The 15,970-nt window shown below is 39.0% G+C and overlaps 1 protein-coding gene across 3 annotated transcripts in view; it reads right to left on the bottom strand.

Annotated features, from left to right (window-relative positions):
- Window positions 1-15,970, bottom strand: part of LOC146379112 (cell adhesion molecule 2-like) — a 202,613-nt gene that overhangs the window by 63,836 nt on the left and 122,807 nt on the right. For 2 of the 3 annotated variants that reach the window (XM_084942416.1, XM_084942414.1), the window contains exon 2: window positions 4,742-4,768. The exons of the other annotated variant lie outside the window; for it this stretch is intronic. In XM_084942416.1, the coding sequence (XP_084798542.1) occupies window positions 4,742-4,768 (27 nt within the window). The remainder of the gene's footprint in view (window positions 1-4,741; window positions 4,769-15,970) is intronic. 3 annotated transcript variants of the gene reach the window in all.

Here is a 15,970-nt window from a genome sequence, read left to right on the forward strand (position 1 = left end):
ATTTGAAAACCTTAAATCTCATAACTTAATCCAGTTATTATTATTGTGAAATGCACTAACTGAATTTTTTATTTGAGTTTTTAAATCCACTGTCAAAACACTTGTAGTACAGCCTCTTTTGAAGAAGAGTTAGAACTCAGATACTAGAATACTGAGTAGAGACAGGCCACTATCACATCTTCATTTAGTAGAGCACATAATACCACAGCGACTGCCCTCATTTCCTGTGGTGTTGCACAGGGCAGGTGTCTTGGTCCATTACTTTCGTCATTATATATGCTACCACTTGCCAACCTTGTCAGGCAGCACACCATGCACTGCTGTAGTTACACATTCACACTTTTTCTGTAGAACCAAAACAGTTTGAGCCCTGAGAGGGAAACTCTTAGAAATATATAGGCAATAATTCCAGCTGCAAAAATACCTCGATCCACACCTGTCAGTTGCAAAACTGACACTGTGCCTCTTCAGTAAATCCCAGTCATTGCTTTTTAATGCCAAAAGAGGGTTTTGCGCTGGTGCAGACTGTTAGTAAATCTAGCCCTTGTACTCTTGGATCCTCTACTGCCAAACTGGAAGACAGCCAATATTTTTCACAGACATCCAATGTTTTTTCGTCTGGGGATGCAGTTTTCGTCGTTAATGCTCCTAAACTTTGAGAGCCGTCTGTCTCAAAAGATTAGGAAAGCAAGCTAGATAGATACTTTAAATGAATGTAAATACAAAATTTAACAAGTGCACTTCCTCCTTATCAATCCTGCTACAGATCAGATTCAAAAGTTTTCTTTGTTCTTCGAGGTTTTATGTAAGTTTTATATGTTTTTTTAATTGTCTTTTGCTAGTTTTGTTTTTTTTTTTGTCTGTTTTAGCAACTTCGTTATATTAAATTTCCTGGTATACTATGTCCTTTTAAAACTTGCCTTGTGTTATGTTGAACAAGAATGTGGTGGAGTTTGCTGATAACAATTAGACTTTATTTTTATTGAATTTTAAAATCCCCCAAAATAACTTAAATTAAGTCAACTCAGTTTTATTTTTGTAGGCCAATATCAGAGTTCAGGGTGTCACTGTAATAATTTTTGACTTGTTTTAATGCAGTAAAATGGATGTATCACTATAGGAGGGGTGGACAACGAGCAGGGGGTTGCACACAAACAGAAACGGGACATACAAAGAGAAGAAATATGCTGAAATCCATGAATTTAGGCAGGTGACATAAATGAAACAGTTTCACATGTGTAGCTATATTACATGTTAATAATATCAGAGTATATGGAAGTGCCTAAAAAGTTTCAGTCCATCAGAAGGTTATAGTCGTGGCTGCAAAAAGACTTCCGGTCCTGTAGAAGTCTATAGGAAAACAGCTTTCTGATATATATTTTAAAAATGTGCGTGTGCCTCCAGTGGCATATGCATGCACCGTGCTGAGGTTCCAGCTTTTACAGGTTTTCCTTTTTGTACTTTCGGGGGTTGATTGAGACGATCTGCAAGCCTGGATCCACACTAAATTTCCCATGTGTGCTATAATTTATGCTTGCAAAAATCCTTATCACAACTTTCCCGATGGTATGCATATTTTTCAAGTTACAATTTTCTTCATCTAAGTGAACAACTCATTGTACATCAGGAGTAGGCTGCAAACAAGAGCTGCTTGTGACTTTGTATTCTTTGAGTTGCAGTAGTTGTGTACAGAAATGTATGGAAAAGCAGAAAATGGGTGTCAACCTGTGGCTTGCAGCAAACTTACTAAACTTCACAGTTTTGTGCTTCCAAAAGCTCAGGGCAAGATTATCTTTAAATAGATATAAGATAAAAAATCAGTCAAAAAACAGCTTTGACACAGCTTCTGAGAGAGACCTTGCTATGTAGTACCAGATGTTAACAGCGCATCTTTTATGTCTTAGAGTGAGTCTTTTTTATAAGGAGAAGAGGCCTTTTGCAGAGTTTCTAACACTCAGTTTCGCATTGACTCTTTTTCCATTGACTGAATAAATGCTTTTGGGCCAGTGTGCATCACTTGATGAATACAGATGTTATAGTAATGTGGTTTGGCCACTAGGCCAAAATTGCTGCTTTGGGATGCTGGGAAGGAAAATTAGGAAAATTGAGTGAAACTTATTAAAAGATGTTATGATTGTGTATTTACAATATGCAGCTAATAGCTTTAACATTTGAGCAGAAAATAAACGTTCATTTGATCACACTGAATTATTCTCAGATGTTTTCTCAGATGTGACTCTGTAGAAACACCACCACTGCAGCGTTACTATGAATTAGTGAGGAGACCCACATGCCATCTACATAATATATAGACAGTATTTTATCAGTGACTACTTGAGTATTTTATCAGCAGCCCTTTGTAAATATTTTGGCCAATCGATTTATGTGTTGTGTTGTGTATGGTTACGGTGCAAGTGAAGCATGTTTATAATGATTTTGTAAAGTTTAAATAACACTAATTAAATTTAGTTAGAAATTGTGTCACTTGTGCACATGCAAGTGCCATATATTTATTTTTTGTGCTGTTTTTTTGCTCATTTGCAATGCTGACTGTGAAATATAACTGCGATGTAAACTTCCACAAGTTAAAAAAAAGAAAAAAGTAGAAGAACAGAAAAAAAACATCTTTGAATTAATCTTTCATGCTGTATGCAGTAATTGGCGATGCTATATATACATTTACAAAAGAATAAAGGCACCCTTAACCATCCACTCAGTCCTTCAGTTGCACACATACCGATGAACCGATACTTTGAGGTGAGCTAAGCCTTTATCCACCCACTGATCAGCATGAATCTTATCTGGCTTGTTATGTTTTCCTACCAGTAGCCTCATTATAAGGGTAAGAGAGGCAGGCCAGAGACATGTGCTCGACTCTGATCTACACATCTTCTGTTCCCCCTATTAAAGAGTGCAATGGATTTCCTATACTGCTGCGGTAAGATAGAAAAGGATGATAGTCAGGTTAGGGTAGCCTTTAAAGAGAGGAGGGCATCAAGAGTGAGTGAGACAGAGATGATACAGTTAAACACACGCAGCTGGATTCTGATCAGGAAAGAGGTGGTCTAAATTCATTATGCATTGAGACGCAGCGGGAAAATGAGAAAAAACTGTAGCGAAGTGTTGAGGGGGAATGTGATGTTGATCCTGTGACTACTATCACTACAGATGAGGATAGCAGGGAAGGAGGACGTAAGGCGATGACAGGGTTTTAACATGAGGATTATACCAAATCTACCATTCGGCAGCAGGCAAACTGAGAACAACAAGTGTTGCTTCCTTCACTTGAAATTACATTCTGACTGGGTTAGTAATATACAGCTTTTTAGCATTGCATGTTAAGATGCACCATAAGGAAACAAACACTGGAAGGACCTGTGTAGAAGGTCCGTATGAGCTCTGAGCACAGAAATAATTCTATAAAATGTTACTTTTCTACAGGAGGCTTCTCGATTAAGATAAAAGCTGTTCAATTGAGCTGATTTGCTATTTTATTTAAAATAATGAGAAACTTGCCATATTTCCTCTGTCTTGATTGCCTCTGTTTATTCATTTTATTCCATACTGACTCCATGAAGTTGCGATCAGGGCTCATGCCATCTGCTGCGGGAGCCATGTTCTTCTTGTTGTCGAGGATTGTTCTTTCTGGTTCTGACTGCCCTATTGTTGTCACAGTCATGCTGCAGGATGAATTTGGGACTGAACTCCAAAGCGATCTCATCATAATAACCTGAGTTACATAAAAGCCAAACACTTTCGAGTTCTGCCACTTTAATTTAGAAGTTTGGCTCAGATTATGATTCTTGAAGAAATGTATTTATTGCATAATCACTGCGAAACATCTATAAAATTAAAAAAAAAAGGAGCTTCATTTCTGCCAAATATGCTTTGATACAGTTTGAGTGTTTTTATTAGGTATGCCAACCTTAGCTGATACCAATCCTTTCATCTGAATTATGATCACATCTCTGCTTAGGAAGTGACTGTTGTGTGTGTGTGTGTGTGTGTAATCATTAGCCAAAGATGGTAACTAAACAGAAAGGGATTATAACCACGGTTGAATAAATTCTTAGTCTTTGAGAAGCATATTTGCTGAGGCACGCAGAATGAAATCAGGTTATCTGCTCTCAAATAAACACTTTGCTTCTCCTCTCTGACTCACTTTTTGATCTATAATCCGTTCTCGCTGCAATAGCGGAGACACAGAAGATGATGGAGAAGATTTGGATCTCTTTAATGTACTGCCACCTTTCCAATAAAAGCAATGGCAAAGGACATTATCACACAGTTAAATAGCTGATTAATAATTGCATGACCTTGGGCTGTCTTTGCACTATATACATACCTAAATGATTTCCCTTTCCCTAGTACTAATTTACAAATCTAAAAATCTATGTTGAAACAAACTGTCTAATTTTATTCTCAAACAAATGAGTTTTTCCACATTATTTTTCAGTGTTGGGATAGTGATAAATCCCACTATGGCAAAACCCTGTATTAGAAATCTGAAATGAAAAAAAAAAACAAACCTTTCACCCAAATACACAAATATGACTATTCTGAAAATAGTCAGGGAACAACAGCACAGACACACACGCACACAAAAGAATAGAAGCAAATAGACTAAAATATCCGTCCATTAATTTTTTAAAATAAAAGGTTAAGTCTCTTTTCTGATATTGGTTTGTCAGGTTGAGTTTGAGGCACAGCAGGAAAAGCAGCAGCAGCAGCCACCACTCACCTCGAACTTTGCCTTTTGAAGCCATCACTGAAGTCCCCAAGTAGGCAAGTGGGGTTGGACGGACAGCAAGAGAGGCAGATGTCAGAATACAGAGGAAAAAGAACAAAGAAAGAAGACAGAACAACTGATTAGATAACTGTAGGAAGAACAGCGTGTCTGCATCTGTCGCATATGTGCAGAAACAGCATTGTCTTTATCTCGGATGTCAGTCACAAGTGCTGAACCCCCACCCGCACAGATCAGTCAACCCTGAAAGAGAATGTCCTGATTTAGCTCATCAGCAAATTGAGACCTTAGAGTGTGACACCTTTTAATTAGTCGAGACACATCATGTGGATCATGCAAGAGTGCTTTTGGTTTTTTAACTGCCAGACCTACAGTATATGGGTTTGCGCATACTGTATGTGTCATGTTGTGGATTTGTGCTGCCGTGCGTCATTTGGCTTTGGGTAGAAAATAAAGATTTTGTTTCATAGTAGTGATTTATATGTTTGGATGCAGTGACACATTCCGACACCAGCGAACCATCATATCATCCTGTGTAGGGATGGGTATCGAAAACCAGTTCTTGTTGAGAACCGGTTCCCACTGTTTCAATTCCTTGGAATTGTTTGTCATTTTTGCAAACGATTCCCTTATCGATTCCAGTCACTCCGAATGACGTCACCATGTTGCGGAGCGTCATTTACCTGGCAGGAAACACGGCGCCTAAGCGGCTCAAATGCTCAAAAGTTTGATTATACTTTACGAGAACGGATGACAACAGGGCAACTTGCAATACTTGCAAACTAGATATTTCATTTAAGGGAGGAAACACTACGAATATGCAAAAGCATTTGCTCACAAAACACGCGATAACCTTAAATGAATGTCGTGTTTTTAATTCCGCTCCGGACTCGTGAATCTCAACCCAGCAGCAGCGGTAACGTTTGCACGTCCTCTCCTGTTAATGCGGCAGGTAAGTAATCAACTAACAGTGCATATTATGTTAGCGCGATCTGCCTTATTACAAAACCTGCCATTACTGTGCATTTAGGTGACCATGATGAGAGAGGCAGACAGAGTTTGGCTGGCTCAGATGCTGGCAGTTCTCGCTGCAGTCTACCGGTAGCGTCTCCTTTCAGGCCAGGATAGACGAATGTTACCAAGCAGTGACTAAGTTTGTGGTAAAAGGCTTGCACCCATTTGCCACAGCAGATGCCCCCGACATTCGGTAAGTGAATGTGTTTAATTGTAGGCAGGGACATTACTGGATATTCTTGTGTAATTGCTACAGAATAATTAATATTATACTTTGTTACTGCTACAGAAGAATATTTATTTTATTTTATTTTTTTTCCTGGGGACCCTGTGACACCCCATTGAAGAGCCGTAGGCTGTGGATCTCTTAAGATGTCACTGTTGGGTTTGTAAGGCCATGTTACTCCTAAATTTCTATCTTGTTCAAAGAGAAGATATAAAACAAAGTTCTAAGCTAATCGACCTTAGTGTTCTCCTTTTTTTAAAAAGAATCGAAAAAGAATTGAATCGTTAAACAGAATCGAAAATGGAATCGGAATCGTGAAAATCTTATCAATACCCATCCCTAATCCTGTGACTGACAGCGCTGTAATCAGCGAAGTAAAGGACATACAGGGATGGTGTCCAAACCAGTGTATGGCACGCTATGGGAGTATTCAATTAGCAGCTTATTCAGTACAGGCCAGCAAAGCCATGTATGAAAAACAAAGGGAACCACAACATAGAGGACCTAACCAACACATGAGCATCACCTCTGAGACATCCTGCGGGTAAAAACACAGAGGAGAGGCAAATAAACAACATAGATTGTCTATTAGTGTGCGTGTGTGTGTCTGTGTATTTGCGTGTGTATCCTGAGGGAATGACTCTTATGCTTCACACACACTGCTTTGCCAAATTGATGGATCTATTGGAATGCCTCCAGTGAGCCTGAAAACGTGTACAGCTCTAAGAGACAGGGCCTGAAAAAGAATGAGGGAGAGGGAGAACAAAGAGAATCTCACTGCAGTCTGCAGGTTATGAAAATTATTGTGGTTTCTTTTCGATTACAGATTAATAAACCGCGCTCTCTGTCAATGACAAATATGGAAATTTCATACAGAATTTTAAATTCACTATCAGAAAGGGAGCAAAAAGTAATCCTTGAATTCGGGCCCGGAGATACAAACCAGCTGCTAAACAGTCCGTACACTCGCTTGACTATCACATGGATTTTGTTTTGTTTATATTTGAGGGCCATTAAATCCTGATAGCCAATTTTTAGTGGCTGACAGAGATGATTACGCTTTGTTAGTACTATTTCACAACTTGCCAAGACGCAAGGTAGCGTGGGGAAGTGAGAATATGAAAGACAAAAGAAAATGCAAGAAAAAGTGCTACAAAAGAAACATATATGTCATATTCATCAGGCAAATGCACACAGACACACACAGACACTTGAAATTTTCACACCTTGTTGTTGTGTCACTGGTCAAGAGGGAGAGGGGCCAACAGACAAAAGGGCAGTGGATGTTACATGTCTACCAGGGCTGCTTTCTACATGAGACTGAAGGCTTTGTGAAATATTCCTTTAGCTGTGTCTGACCTCTCTATATCCCTGCTTTTCATGCCTGCTGTCAAAGTATGAGTTCCCTGTCACAACTTTGCCTCTGTGATCTTTCTAAGTCAAAATCTGTGGGGAAAAAAATCAGACAAAAGGTGAAAAAAACGTGGGTTTTTACAACTTTTCACTCATAACAAAGGAGGAATATACAGTGTATACGGCTGATAGGGAGACATAAAGGACAAGCTGCTAAGAAAAGAGAAAAAAATAAATGGAGGGAGACTTGTTCACTAGCATCTCCGCACTTGCGTCTCAGTTTTACAGTTACCAGGCAACCGACACAACAGTTCTGTAAGTCAAGCTGAAATTGCATAAAACGCTTTTCATCCCGTTCTCTCATTCCCCCATTTTACCATGGAGTGAGCATAGTATCCCCAGTTGATTACACAATGGCCACCTATTACACGCTCTCAATACTTCATACTGATTGGAGAGAATCCACTAGAGAGAGATAAGGATGTAACACCTGAATTGGATTAAGTTTGGCTGTTTGTGTATACTGTCCACACAAAAGCGCTTCTTTTTCCATTGTTTCATGTTCAGAAGAGAGTTCACTTCAGCACATCAACACACCACTTTATTTATGAATATTTCTTTACCAGCACTTTTCAGTCGGTGGACCAAACCGAGGCTGCAGCAGAAATGGATATTCGAGAGGGCACAAACAGTGATGCTAATGGAATGTCAATAAAAATTTGGTGACAAAATAATTGTTAGTGGTGAGAAACAGGGAGTTACCATGTTTAATTAACCTCAACTTTGAAGCCACTATAAATGGGAGTAAAGCACAGTGTGTACTGACCTGGAAATGAAATGGAGAGGGAAAATGAATGGGAAAGACAACAATTTTACCACATCAGTAACTAGTATTTATAAGCTAATTATGTGTGTATGTCTAAAGTCCCTTTTATGGATGTGGATGGGGCTTAACTATAAATATTACAATATTATATTCATGATTACCTAATCAAGATTGGATCATGACTGAAAAACAGACTGCATTATTCGGCAGTCTTTAAGCTCATGTTATGCCTGAAAACTTGCATTGTAGATTTCACCAGACCCAACACTAACCGGACTGGGGATTAACAGTTCTACATGACTACGAGCATAATGAACACAATCTATAGAAAACCATTAAATAATGCAATTACTATTACTTATATATATATACACACACGTTGTTTACCCCAACACAAAACAAGCCTTTAATAAAGAATTGCTAAACAGACACCTGTTAAAGTATTTTTCACCACAAAGCTTAGCTAACATACCAGTGGTATCCGTGCAGTTAGCTGAAGCAATTAAGCAGCCCTTCCCTTATTTTGTTACACTGTCCTTCTGATGTGTTTCTATCACGTAAATCCTCTCGGTTTGTCTGAATTAGGGTTTGGCCACCGTTTCAGACTTGTTAGAACTCTAGTATGCTTCTGTGTCTCTGCTGAATGTGTAACTAGGCGTGATAGCCATAAGATAATAACACTGTCTGTATCGAGTCTCAACTGCTTTAATTTGGAACTTGTCTGCCACCCATGTCACTTCAGCTTTAACTTCATTTCATGGCATCTTGCGTGCACAAATAACAGTGCATAGTAAAAATGGGGTCTGTCCTGCAGGGTGAAAGTAATCTGCATTAAATGAACTTCATGCTTCTTGGATACATGTTATATACTATTACAAAAGACAGTCATTAACACATCACGTCTTAAGACATTTGGTGGGGTTTTTTTCAAACTGTGTAAATATAACTGTAATATGAACAGATGGATGCACATGCATTCCATCACTCTTTCCAAGTATTATCTAAAGCAGGATCTTTGTGTAAGCAATGTGCAAACAATGACATTTTATCTAAGAAAATGAAAAGTGAGTGACTGCATGTTGGTGACACAGGAAAGTACTGAGGTGCAAGCAGGTTGTTCGGTGTCTCTGTATCCATCAGCAGGGAGCTGTCATGAATAAACTGTGTGATAGTTCATACTGAAACCACCTACTGTGACACACACACACGCAGGCATGTACATGCACACATACATAGCAGTGATCACAGTATTCCCTCGGGGTATAAGTCTCCTGGGAGGACATGAGGAAGGATGTTGCAATACAACATCCTTCCTGTTTTCCTTCTCTTTTCTGTCTACATTCATCTTCCTTCAACTTATGTACATTCAGGAGTTTGTATCACCTCTCTTTTCAAATTATTCTGCCTCCTGATTAACCCTTTCCTTGCCTGCGTCTTACTCTGCCCTTCTGCATTGCCTATCCCCTCAGGCTACCTTTTTTCATAGTGGCAGGTATATTCAGAGTTTGACAAGCAGTAAAAAGCCTATGGAGATCGATGTGTGCAGCGAGGCTCTCTGAGGTGTCACATGGCATGATGGAGAGTTTAGCTTATCTTTCGTACAGCAGCAGCTGTTTTGCCATATGTCTGATGTACTCCCGGCCCTTTGGAATCCAACCAATATTCCACCGGTGAGCAGATTGCTATAAAACCTTAACACACTCTTTGTCACCTTATGACTTGGCTGTACATAGAACGATCAATCGTCACATACTCATGAGAGCGTAAAAAACATGTACACTGTGACATATTCATAGAGGGCCCTACACACATTCGTGGCTGTTTTTATTCAAAGCAAAATAATCAGCTTCAAAATAGCGATCAAGCGAATGCGTTTGAATCTCATTTGAGTTAGCAGCAAATGCATTTAAATCCTATTTGATTTAGCACTGCTTTAGCTAAGGGCTGCGATTCATCTCTTTGTAATAAAGGATATGGTAAACAGTGTTAATAGATGGAATCAAGGTTACTTAACTCAGCTTATTGCCACCATACTGCCTGCTTTATTAGATCTGTCTACCACACCCATGTTTTCTTCCATTACAGAGAGACACACATCTGTTTGTTCTGTCATTTAATCTAGCATATTTGATTTCCACTCCTTAACACAATTACACATACATACTCTGTCTGCGGTTGAATCATGCGCTCATAAACCGAATGCCCATAAAACAGAGACAAAGATGGGCACACGAGGCACACATGTTGATGACACGTACATGCTCTTCATAACACTTGCTCCATCTTTAGATGATGATCTGTAGCGGTGTTTATGGTCCCAGATTGAATGCCTTCCAGATTTGTTTTTTCTGAAATTGCAACAAAATCTTATGAATCACCATCACCAGACCATGTGTGAATGGCACCAGACAATCTGGCCCCGAGAGCTTCTGTTTAGTTGCGTACATTCTGTTTGCCAGCACAGTGACCAACCCTTGTACGTACAGTACAGTTCAGTACATTACTTTAAAAAATGTGTTTTTTAAACACTTTTATCTGCAAGGCAGCAATCTGAAGGAATGAACTTTGTATTTTGGCAGGAACATGTGAAATAGGCGGAGCGATTTATTGAAACATATACAAACATATATGAAAATACAGTATATAAGCTTGTACAAATCTAACAAGCTTTACTATCAATATTGGCTTTATTACTTTTATTAATCAGTATATGTTGATTTCTTTCATGACTCTTCAGGAATAGTTGAAGCAATAATGTTGAGGTCCAAACAGTTTGGAGGCCGGTCCATGACTGATAATGTTCCACTGTGTGTATTTCTATCCAGGTATTCTGCACTGACAGTGTGTTCACTTTCATGCTGAAAAATGAATCTGCTGCAAATCAGATTCTTTCCAGATGGTACATGCATGGTAGATTAAAATCTGACAGCCCTTTTCTGTGTTCAGACTTCCATCGCTTTTGACAAGATCCCTAACACCACTGGCTGAAATACAGCAAACCATGACAGAGCCTCCACTGTGTTTTACAGATGGATATAGACACCTCTCTCCTGACCTCTTTTGCACATACTAATAAAGGTTTGAACTAAAAACTCCATATAAGATCTGTTTCCACTGATTTTCAGTCCAGGGTTAGGGATAGCCGTCTGCTGTATTCTCACCTATTTCAAAAGGACTCAAAATTAATGAAAAAGGAAAATGTAAAGAAAACCCTTTCAAAGACCTTCAGAAAGCCTGGACAACCATTGCCCAAGACTATTGCTCAAGTCTGACTCACTGGAAGCAAAATATAAAGAAATGAGTAGTAGCTCAAGATTTTTTTGCACAGTGCTATATGCAGTGGGGATTTAATAGAGGTTGAGAATTTAATTTGTGAAAGCCTGGGTATCTTTGAAAATATATTAAGAAATCTAAGAAGGTGTAGTTTTTCTTTCTCTACCTCTTTGAAGGACATATGCTGTGTTATTGTGACTCTGCATGCCCTAGAGCAGCGGTCCCCAACCTTTTTTGCGCCACGGACCGGTTTATGCCCGACAATATTTTCACGGACCGGCCTTGTCGCGGATAAATACAACAAAATAAAACGAGTACCGGTACCGAAAAAAAGAAGATTTATTCATAACACACGTGAAAAGACCCAGGAAAACAGAGTTAACGATAAAAACGATAACAAAATAACGCTGAAAACCGATAAAAACCCTGAAAACCATACATTTCACACCTGAGCCTCAACTCTCGCGGCCCGGTACCAAACGACTCACGGACCGGTACCGGTCCGAGGCCCAGGGGTTGGGGACCGCTGCCCTAGAGGCAAAGTGGAACGAAAATAACTCAAGGGATCCACTACTTATTGATGATAGACCGCCACCTCTTTGGGCTTCATTTCTGTGTTGGCACAGGTCGAGCACAGAGGTGACCCAGTAAAATGACATCCCTTTTTGTCTAAGCTTTTGGTAATTCTGTGGTTCTTATTTGGATCCAGTTCACATCACGATGTTTGTCTTCCCTATTAAATGTATGTTTCCACCTAATCACACCACCTGCTAGCTTTTGTGATGTGACTGCTTTAGTTGTGATGTGCTTTTGTTAGCTAATTTACACTAATACAGTACATGGGCAAGTAAAAACCCAAATAGTAAAAGTTTGTTGCCAACTGCAACATATTTAATTGTACACAGAAGAAAAGTTGTGAGGCGTGATGCAACATACAGTACATGCCATACTGATTGCATTGCATATATTTAAGCTAGTTTTATTTGCTCCATTCAGATCATTTTTACATTGTTTTTAAAATAGAAATCCACCTGATGTTTCTCATTTAGATACCTGCATAACTGAGAGAGGAAGTAGTACTGACTGTATGATACTGATCGTTTCTGAAGTAGAAGCAATGGAACATGTACAGTCAATATATATGAACAAAATGAAAAAGAATAATGAGACACGCGCTGACGTTCAATAGATCATTAATATGTTCGTTCAACTGCAAATTTTTCCCACATAAAGTTAGGCTCATTGATTTTTTTTATTGTGGTGCTGAGCAATTTGTTCGTGACAACTATGTTAAAACTGTGATAAAGATTTTGTACGAACATCTGCCACGCAATTAGAAATAACTTGGCTGACAGATGTTGTGATTCATCACTGAACAAATACTAATTTAGATCAAGTTTTAGCACAGAAATTCAACACAGTGAGAAAAGTCATCTTTGGTAATCTTTTGTCAGTGGTGGATGTGGTGCAGAAGGTGAGACCGAAAAAGCCCCACACTTTATTGTGTTATAAAAAAAATGCACACACTCTGGTCACAATCTAGAGTTAGTATATTAGAAAAAGGATTCAGTGGCCATGGCATCGTGTTTTTAATGTCAGGACATTTTGGTATACAGCTCCTCTGTCACTTGACTTCACAGCGGTTCTATAGGAAAGGTCACAGCATACACAGCAACACAAAACAACACATTCACTGCTCACTACAACTGCACACTCTTGCACATTTGGAAGCACACATATAACCTATGTAAATCTAAAAAAATACTTTGGTTTATGGTAAAGGTTTAATTGAGATGAAGCATTCTCGCTACCATAAATATAATGCTCTGCCTCCAGAACTAATCAGAAACATCAAGCAGTTTGTATTGTGCAGAAATCTCTAGTGATCTTATTCCTTGTTTTGAGTAGTTTGATATAACATTATCTCTTTTACTGAAAAAACTGTTAGACAAATAATAGGCCTGGAACTATCAGGTTTAATCAGAATGGAGCACACTTCTGAGATATTAAACATCAAAGACCTGACATGCCAGACTGCAAACAATAGGTTTTTCTTAAATATTTTAACTCAAACAGTTTGCCTTTGAATCAGAAGGCTTTGAAACATGGCTAAAACCAAACATTATATATTGTGCACAGCGTCAGTAATACTTTTGGTGACAATCATTGCTAAATAATCAATTTATTTACAACTTTGACACATATTTTAAAAAGGCTGTATTTTCCCCTTCTACAAGAAGATAAACCAGCAGCACTTTCTATTACAGTTCAAATAGTGGGGAAATAAGGTGGAAATAAGACACTAATAACATGGAAATAGACAACTCTTGTCACTCAATTACCAAATCAATATCCAAATAATGACCTTTTAACAGTGGTTATAGCTAAATAATGCTTGTAACTGTGTAATAACAAGCCAGAAACTGGCAGTAATAATGTAGAAACAAATACATGCCTATGAGGCAAAACCAAATAAATCAAACCAAATAAATCCATAACTGAAAGTACAACATCTCTCTGTGATGTGAGTCTTTTATAAGATGCAAATGCACAGTGTGCAGGATATACTGTAACAAAGGACATCTGCCTCACTTGCATGTAGACTTACAGTGTAACTGCAATTAAGAACCAGCAGCTAGCAATCATTGCCTCACCATTAAGGCCCAGATAGATGTGACTGTAATTACAATTGCATATTCCAATAAATTAATGTGTTGCCAGTAGGAAAAAAATGATGGGAAGAGTAAAGTTCCTTCTACTGAGAATTTGCATCTCTTGTTAATGTTTGTCAGGATTCAGACAGTCTCTGAAACTATTACTCTCACTATTGACATATCCCATGCTGCGTGGCAACTTCTGAGAATGGCAGGACTATTTTTAATGAGAACTGATTGATTTTGTGTGTTGTGATTTATACATGTTGATCAGTTATCAAGTCTGCGTGCAGTAGCAGTCATATTTCTGGGAGCTTGTCTAGTGCTGTACGGACAGTCCCAACAGCAGAGAGAGATAAAAGAAAAGTGCAGATTTGACCAGGATCATATTCGAGTGCAGAAAGCAAATATAGCTACGCGTTTGCAAATACGCACCCACACACACATACAGCCCATTAGTTTTGCCATTTAAAACCTTAAAGAAATTCCCCCTGAACTCGAGAAGCACATTTCAATTTCCGCAAAATGCCGAAGGCGGTAACAAAATTATGAATCTCAACAACAAGAAAAGTCAAACACATATTACTACAGGATGATAGACACAGCTAAATGCATACATGTGCTCGCATATGCAGAAAAATGCAGTCTGTCAAACAGGTGCTGTCATTAGATGATGGAGAGTCCAGCTCTAGCCTATAACTCAGCAGGTGCTTTCTGTTTCCTCTGCTTCTTCAAATGAATTGTTTAGAAGTTGAGGTTATATTGTGATCGATGCCTTGGGGGTAACAAATGACTTCCACCAGACAAAGCTTTGAAGTGGATTTGTACGCCTGGTCACCAACCTGTAATCTGCAACCATTTATCAAAGGGTGAAGGGACAGGAAATTTCCATGGAAAACTTCCAGATAATTCAAGCTCCAATTTTTCACCCCACGCAGAGGTGTAATCCCTAGAGTATAAAGAGTTACGTGGGAGTAATGCTTTATCCAGCGCCATGTGCTCTCATTATTTTAAACAAATGGACAGTCCTACATTTCTGATGGATCTTCTGTTTTGTCATTTTATCCTTACTGTTAGTGATTGTGTTGTGGAGTGAAGCTTTTATCCTCAGTGGAGAGGAACACATAGCATCTGGAAAATGCCTCCTCCCCTTGATAGTGAGACTTTGATCAAAAATGTGTCATAGCATTTTGCTCGAGCTGAATTATTCAAAGGTCAGTGAACAAAGGCATGTTTGTGCTGTGTTGCCTTACAAAGGGTAGAATGATGGTAAATTGGCAAAGTGCTCACTGCGTCTCTGTAGGGAGCTGACCGGTGAGCCTCACCCTCAAGGGACCATTTGGCATCAAACAGCACAAGCTCCCTGTGATTGTTAATGCGTCAGTCATAGCCAGGCTGTTACCTCATATTTTCAAACCATCACCTTTATATCCCATTCTATTTAGGGCATTGTGTTACAGTTCCTTTCCAGCAGGTTGAGAAGAGAATAGATTCTTAACAAGAGAGACTGAAAGCTTCGGTCCTGCAGGGCTATTACACCTAATGAATGTTGCAGCTTGTGTGAGCACATGTGTGTGACGGTTAATATTTGTGAGCTGAAGAAACATTTTTTGTTCTTTGCACACCATTGCATGTTTAAAAGCAAAAGTCAGTGTGTGCGTGTGCATGGGTGGAATACAGCAGTGCAAATGGCCCTTTCTAATGATGGCAATAATCAGCGGGAAGAAGCCTAACGGAGAGTGAAGACGGGATCACGAAAAGAAAAAAAGGACTAAGATATATTTCAAGTCTGTGACTTTAGCGTTCTCGCCTTTGTATTCCAGTTGCCTGCTCTTATTTCTACACCCAGATCGAGACCTTAATGGTTTTAAGTGTCT

This window comes from Perissodus microlepis, chromosome 10 (assembly GCF_051167445.1).
Source record: "Perissodus microlepis isolate ML-2025 ecotype Zambia chromosome 10, ASM5116744v1, whole genome shotgun sequence".
Classification (NCBI taxonomy): Eukaryota; Metazoa; Chordata; class Actinopteri; order Cichliformes; family Cichlidae; genus Perissodus; species Perissodus microlepis.